General features: G+C 43.5%; 1 protein-coding gene across 1 annotated transcript; it reads left to right on the top strand.

The window, feature by feature from the left end:
* Nucleotides 1–222: 222 nt before the first annotated feature.
* On the top strand, nt 223–3,794 carry LOC106582980 (kelch domain-containing protein 7A-like). Its single transcript, XM_014166639.3, has one exon. It carries the CDS (start codon nt 352–354, stop codon nt 2,728–2,730), a length of 2,379 nt encoding a protein of 792 aa, XP_014022114.1. The 5' UTR covers nt 223–351; the 3' UTR covers nt 2,731–3,794.
* Nucleotides 3,795–8,289: the final 4,495 nt, after the last annotated feature.

The following is an 8,289-nucleotide window of genomic DNA, read 5'->3' as shown; positions in this document are numbered from 1 at the left end:
GTTGTTAAAACACTTAAATACTCACTCAGTAAACAACATCATAAACTCATCTTGTGTTGAGTCAAAAAATATCCTGGTATGAATATGTTATTTTCTACATAGTGAAAGACAAAGCAAACATGATCACCTGCTGCAAGTAGAACGTGACCGCTGCCCCACCCCTCCAGTGAGGGATGCAAATAGTGTTGCTGCAGGTATCAGTTTACATGTTGTCCAGAGAGAGGAGAGAGAACAGACATAGTCATCAGATCTCTGCAGCACGCAGGGTGCCGGCTACCATTGGCTAAGATGCACTGAAAAGAAATACCCAGACAAAAAGGTTGTTAAACTTGGCAACTCGTCCGTTTATATATGCCCTTAGCAGACCTGCTGGGTGTCCAGTTTGACATGCACCTGCTGGGGAGGCTGACGTGTTCCGTGGCCGCTGTGCTGCTCATCTCCTGGGTTTACAGATTCTACAGCTCCAGGGGTACAGCAGCTAAACCCCAGCTCTGTGTGAGGCCTCCTTCAGACTTGCCCACTGAAGCACCCAATGGAATCTGTCGGAACTGCAAGATGGAACTGCGGCCTCAAAGCACAGCCAAACATGACTCCAGCAACGATGGGGACAAACAGCCTGGCCACTCACAGATTAGCCCTGTGAGCGATGACCTGACACCTGACAACACCAATACAGGGACAGGGGAAGGAGAATTGCCCCAGACTAAAGATGTTTGCCGGCTCGCAAACACTGAAAAAATGGTTACGCCGCAGGATGGATCAAATGTAGAAGACAACAGATTGGAGTTGGAGGGAGAAGTCCCTGTGTTTGTTGAGGAGGCTGAGATAGATATCCCCATGTTTGTTGAAGAGGCTGAGATTAAGATCAGAAATTGTAAGTTTGGATCCACCTTGAAACTCCCTTATCGTAATAACAGTGGTCTGGCCAGCCAATCAGGCCGTCTGTCCCCTTGCTTTCTGCAGAGGCTGGACGGGAGTGTGGGGGTGGGTGTGGGCAGGGAACTGAGGCAAGACCTGGGGCTGCATGGGGCCTACTCCACCTTCCTCTCAAAGGCTGAGATCACAGTGGAGGATGCCAACCTCGTGATGGAGGGACCTGGGAAGCAGAGCGTTGTGCGAGGAAAGATTTATGAATACTATGTGGAATCTTCCTCGCACTCCATCACAGACCCCATATTAGGTCTGTTTGAGGGGAATTCACTGGACTCACAGTCGGTGGAGTTTGGAAGATGTGGCAGCAGCCTCACTGAGCTTCCCTTGTCCCTGAGCCCCATCATCATGCGTGAACTGGTTCAGAGGCCGTTCTCCCCAGTTAGTTCAGAGCCCACATCTCCCAATAAGCAAGCACTCATACGCAAGGACAGCTACCTCACAGCATCTGAAAATTCAGAGCTCCAGATCCCCTCTCTGACACACAGAGCCTCAACCCCACTGAGGCCCCACTCTCGGTCCTCTTCATCAGGGGATCCCAGCCCTGTCAGCCCACTCAGTCCTACCACAGACAACAGGCACCCCAGTGCATGGGAGGAGCACAGCCTAGAAACCATAGCTGGGGCCAAATGTATAAATCTGCCTCCAGAAAACATGGGAAGCTCAGAGTTGGAGATCTTTAAGGCCAAGTTTGATTTGGACAACTGCATGGAGGTGGAGCTGTCTAAGAAGCATGGACAGGCCCCTCTGCAGCAGTCAGCTCTTAGAGTGATGTCTGACAACTACCTCCAGATCCTCAGGGACCCAGGTCTGTATGGGAGGCTGAGAGCAGGCGATCAGGATGAGATCCAGAAACAGCGTATGAGAGGAAGGCAGTTCCTAATGGCAGGCAACATGGGCCCTCAGGACTGGGTGGGGAGTAGTCCTCAAGGGACAAAAAGGGAGCAGGGAGTCACCAACATACCATGTAGTGGTCTCTACTATTATGATGATTATAAAGACAGCTGGCACCCACTGTGTCCCATCCCTCAGGAAGTAATCTCCAAAGGCTGTGCCATGTGCACTATGGACAACTACTTATTTGTAGCAGTGGGGGGCTGCCAGCAGGGCGCAGATAGAGAGATGAAACCTTCCAAGAGAGTGTTCTGCTACAACCCCGTAACATCAATTTGGAAAGAGATCAGTCCTATGAACGAGTCCAGGCCCCACTGCAAACTGGCAGCCCTGCAGGGCTACATCTATGCAATCGGAGGGGAGTGTCTGTCTACCGTAGAGCGCTATGACCCCCGCTCTGACAGATGGACTTTTGTGGCCCCACTGCCCAATGACACATTTGCTGTGGTCCATCATGTCACAGTGTGCAATGGGGAGCTCTTTGTTCTAGGAGGAACACTGCGATACACAATGTTGCGTTACAACCCAAATATCAACGTGTGGAGGAAAAGCTCAATAACGGGCAGTAAAGAGAGGACCACCGAGATAGTGGGAGTGAGGAACTTCCTATATCGCTTTGATGTCAGCCCGCAGCTAGGCATCAGTGTGTACCGCTACCACACTGTGGCACGACTATGGTACGAGTGCTGCACCAAACGCCTTGACCAATGCCCTGCCTTCCAGTGTGTCGCCTTGGATGACACCATCTACTGCATGAGCCACCAGTTCACCATGAGCTTCTTGGCTGATGAGATCTCTCCAAGATTTGTAGCAGATGATTTGAGTGTCCTCTCTGGAGCCAAGGGCATCCTTTTCCCGTTTGTCCTCTCACTTCCTGATACGAAGGCTCTCCAGACTAATGTGTAACCAGGAATGCTTCTCCTCAGCACAGACAAGGACAGAGCAGTGAGGGAGTATCTAATTTACTTATGCACCAAGGCCATTTTTCAGAGCTGAGTGTATGCTACTGAGAAGCACAGCTGTCTTAATCAGAGGCAATGAAAGTAAAATATTAACGTCATTAATGGTAATTCGATTACTGCTTGTTTAGATATATTCAGGGTACACTGCCATAGAAATTCTATGTATTTGTGAAGGTGTTTTGTTCTTTTAATTTTCCTCCTGCCTTGCACTACATTACTCCTAAATCATGCAAGATGTGCACTTTCTCCCCTGTAATAATTCATAAAAAATTCTTAAGTTAATTCACTCTAGCCATAATGCTTTGGAGCAGTGGGGTAATATAGTAATAATCAATCACAGTTGGTTACTGTATAGGGAACAAATATTACTCACACAGAGGACTGGACTCAATACAATTATCCACATGTGATCTATAAATATGACATGATGTAAAAGGTTGTGACTTACAGCATAATGTATGTGAGCTTCAATAAACAAAAGTAATTGCTACTTTTGAATCTCTTCCAAGATTGGAGCATAGTATACGCCTGATTTCTGCTGTTGTTTTCAACATTGTTGATATAAGGATAGCACTGAACCATGTTCAGTTATTCATGTACCAAAATAACGAATGACTGTAATGAAAGTACAAATATTTATCCTTACATTTGTACAGTATTAATCAACAGAAGAAAGAAATATGCAGATTTCAATGAAGGTTACTTATCTAAGCAGTCATACAACTCTGTTGAAAAAAAAAGAACTGAAAGCATTTTGCGCAACAATGTGCTAGCTATTATGTCATGTGGTTAAACATTATTAAAATGAAATTCATTTTCTTTCCAAACAGTGAAGATTTCCAATGATAAGTCATCAACAATCTAACAAACAGAGCTCTGCTGTGTGATGTGTCGTTTCTGACAGCAGACTTCATCAATGCATTTGTAGGATAGATGTGACTGTTAATGGATGTGTTGCGTAATTTCATCGACAATATACATATTTGAATTAAAGTATAATTCTTTGTTCATTTTTTATCAAGCTGTTTGTTCTTACAAAGAGCAATCATAGACTAAGAACAACAGTAAGTGATACAGCACCCTCGTCTGGAATTTCAGTTTGTGACATGCCGCTATAGCGCCATCATGTGGTTTGGTCTATATATATATATATATATATATATATATATATATATATATATATATATATATATATATATATATATATATATATATATATATATATATATATATATATATAGTGTGTATATATATATATATATATGTGTGTGTGTGTGTGTGTGTGTGTGTGTGTGTGTGTGTACACTGTATATATAGACTGTATATATAGACTCTGTGTCTGAATAACTAAACATGAAAGTGTAATTTGCACTGTGTATAGCATAACCAATAACACATAACCTACCCTTCTTCTGACTCACACAAAATCAGCAGTGCACTTAAGTATTGAGATGAGTAACAGAGAGGCAGGCAAAGGGCTTCAGCTGCACTGGCTGAGGCAGCAGCAGAAGAGAGACGCAGATGGTTGACCATCAAACATAAGCATCTTTGATTCCTCCTAATTAAACACTTTGATTCCCTGTAATTAAACACCTAATGGAATGGTCCCCTTAGAGTTCCCCTTACATGACTCATGGCTCCTGATTTGAATGAATACCCAAGTCAGCTCTGACATCAACACTTTCTTTGATTTCAAAGTACCTAGGGTAGGGCACTACTAACAGCCCTTTGAGTAGCAAATATTAGATAAGTGTGAAGAAAAATAATTTACATGTGATTATCCTAAATTATCAGATGATTTGCGGACTCTCCATCCCTCCCTCTCCTGCATATACACACACACACACACACACACACACACACACACACACACACACACACACACACACACACACACACACACACACACACACACACACACACACACACACACACCCACACACACACACACACACACACACACACACACACACACACACAGAGGAAGAGAGAGCCTAGACTTTAAGAGATTATAATGAGACTCCTGTTTAATTTTTACGTCTTTTGATTTCCCAAATGTTCTGCTCCATTAAATGTTTCATGCCTCAGACTAATAAAAAATGTAACTCTCAAACAGCACCACATTGAGTTTGGCCCCTGAGTATCTAAACAGCTTGTGAGCCTGAGCTCTGTGTCTACACCCAAGAGAGGGGAGGGAAGAGGCTGGCGGAGACCGAGCTGTCTTGGACCTGTCTACAGGACTGCTGTTTCATTTCCAGGTCCTTGTTGTTCAGATTGGCAGGATGGAGCTTGCTGGAAAGGTCACGTGGCACCCTGGCTAAGCGGGGCTGGCAGAAAGCACTTAGTGGGTGCCTCTGGTACGCTGTCCTGTACACACTTAGCGTTGAGAATGGGGACTACTGCTGGTCCAGATGAACCTGTCTATACTCCACCAGGCCAAAGTTAGTTGGAGGTAGGAGGGAGAAGGAAGGGAAGGAGAGAGAGCTCAGCTGTTACAGTGATGCAGTCATTAGTTACAATATATCTGTGACATATTTGGAATAATCAAAGGCCATTTGTTCTGCCTAAACTTTAACTGTGGAACACTACTTATTTTTTTCTTGACTTCTTTTATTTACTTGACACCAGTTTGTAATTACAGCTGACAGGATTGGATAACGGTGGTGGTCAGACTTCTCTGGCATCCTCGCCAGCCTGTCTGGATGCCAGGAGCACAATGTGGGCAGGGTGGAGGAGCCCTGGCGCCTGTACATCTCATCATAGAGGGTGACCAGGTAATGGGAGGGCAGCGTGCCGTGGTGGGAGAGAAGCAGCTTGGCAGCAACGCCCTGGAACACACCACAACACACTATTATTCTGGTCATCATGGCTTTAAAACAATAACAAGAGGGCACACTGTTTCTTTGATTGATTAGCTCATTATCTCGGGGGATGCGAATGGTCTAGGTTTGGATTTTGCTCTAACAGACTTTTAGACCCAACTTCACTAGCTTTTTGCTAATGCTAATAACATCATGATCCTGCTGTGTAAGGCTGACCTCAGCTTTCCACAGCGCCATTCGTCTCACGATGACATCTGGCCCTCTGTGGCTGGTAGTCTGCACAGTTGGTGCTGTTGGCTGTCTTACACTCTCGAGTGAACTGTCTTGGACAGACAAGGTAAATTGACAGGAAGAGGAGGAGGAGAGAGAGAGAGGAGGATGAGAAGAAGAGGGAATGCTCAGCCACTTAAGCTTGAGCCCAGCATGAGCTCAGCAAAACTCACACTTCACCATCGATCCATGGTGTTGTAAAGTATTTCTAAAGTTATCCCTCTAGTCAGATCCTGAAGCAGCAGCCCATGGCCCTGCTTGGCATCAATGCAATTAGATTGACTCTCAAGTCTCTCACACTGGGAGTCTGTGCTGATGTAGATAGCTTAAATGAAGCCCTCTAATCATTTTTGTATAGATTTGCAAACCAACTGAGAAGCAGCAGAACCCTTGGAAACCAGCCATTGAACTAGTTTGTTGAAGATCTTTGGCTACAGAAAGCAGGAGATACAGCACATTCTCACATTCAGTGCAGGTTTTTCTTGGGAGAATCTCATTTGGATAGAAAGGAAAGGCTGCTGTGCCCACACTTTGCTGTAATTAAAACTCTTGATAATGACTGTTGATGACTCTTGCCAAATGTTGCATTATTTGATGAATAATCAACATTCATCACAGGCAATGCATAATACCAACAGCAATTAATTGAAATTCGCTGAAAATCCCCAAATAAACGTTGATTATAGTAGTAGTTTATTTTAAAGGGACCATTTGCAATTTTTAAACAAATTTCAGACAGCGAATGTTTGCAACAGAGTTAGCTAAGCATAACTAATTTGCATCGGCAGTCCTAAGTTAAGTTAACTAAATAAATAAAACACATCACTCACACAGTAGTATAGTGAGATATTTAAGTGATAAATACCCAAGAAGCTGGGGTTTGGAAGATATATTGGCACGGGTGTTGTTAAGCCCTAGACGAAGTGCCGATATATCCTCCAAACACCGGCTTCAAGGGCATTATCACTTTTATACAATGGGTTACCAACCAACATATTCAAATAATGATTGACATATTTTCATTAAAAACATTATTCTGATGAATTTATTTATATTCCACAAGATTTAGTCCTGACACAAATCTAGGGTTGCTACCCAAGCCGGCAAGTCATTCATTCTATTGGTTCTGTTGCTAGAGACGCGACTCAGTCATTCAGTCTTTTTGTTCTGTATCTATGGTCGCGACCCAGTTGTTCGTTCTTAATGTTCCATTGCCATACTGGCTGTTCTTATCCCTTGCTTGCTAGCTAGCCAACTACGACTAACTTACAATCACGTCAAAAAGTGCAGCCTGAATAACAGCAAAGTAGCTGCATTTGCAATTGTTTAAGATGTTTTCTAGTAACAGATTTCACCTGGCATAGAAAATTTGCTCACTCGTCAGGACACTGTTGTTCAGAGGAGATAGACAAAAACACAGCTAACACAATCACTTCAAACTGAAGCTGGAAAGACTGCAAACTGGCTGCACTTCGTATTGCTTAACGTTTTTTCAATTCATGATTTCGACTGTCTGAGAAACACTGCCTGCCTGTCTGTCTCGCCGCGACTCCGGACAGGTTCATTGCTATGGGACAGCTGGAGATCAAATTTGAATATTGAAACAATGTTGCAAATGTCGGAGGGACAGACAGCAAGGTTTATTCAAATCTCCGCTGTTGAAAACAAAATGTTAGTCTAAAAGAAATGTGAGATAATATCTAGATGTTTTTTTATAGTGGATATCAAGTTTATAAATTGCTTGGCTAAACTGATGAGACAGTGGATTGTGCACGTCATAGATTTAGCTGGTGGTAACTTGTGGAATAGACACCATCTGGAATGTGGTTTTAACCAATCAGCATTCAGGATTAAACCCACATGCATAAAACAGATTAAAACAAATACAGGAAACATAAAATAGAACAAATAATACCATATATACAGGACACTTGAAACTTGAGCGCAATAAGAATTAGTCAAAGTGTGCTGGATTGATACTCCTTGATCCACACTTTGATCTCCATGGAGAAGGATCTAAGTCACTAGTGCATAAGGTAGTGGGGAGGGAATTCCATTTCCTGATGCCTAGGGTGGAGAATGCTGACTCCCAAAAGTGTTTTTCTTCTTGAGGCATGACAGTTTCCTCTGAAAATGTAACATGTAATAGATTATAAACCCTACCTGCAGTTTCTCTTCCACCCAGTTTCCAATTTGAACTTTGTTTGCATGCCTCTGCTCTATTCTCCAGCCAGGTTGGGTCCATTTTCCTGTTTGCCCATACTGTACATGGTACTGAACATGGTGTCACATACAGCTGATCATGAACTGGTTTGGTCCTAATATCAGAGCATAGTTAGATCAAACAGAACGGATGATGGTGCATTCCTCCTGATCTTATTGTGACATAGGCACCAGACAGGAAGAGGAAG

This window comes from Salmo salar, chromosome 22 (assembly GCF_965601325.2).
Source record: "Salmo salar chromosome 22, fSalSal1, whole genome shotgun sequence".
NCBI classification, from domain to species: Eukaryota; Metazoa; Chordata; class Actinopteri; order Salmoniformes; family Salmonidae; genus Salmo; species Salmo salar.
The sequence above is the reverse complement of the archived record's forward strand: the minus strand, read 5'-3'. Positions and strand labels throughout refer to the sequence as shown.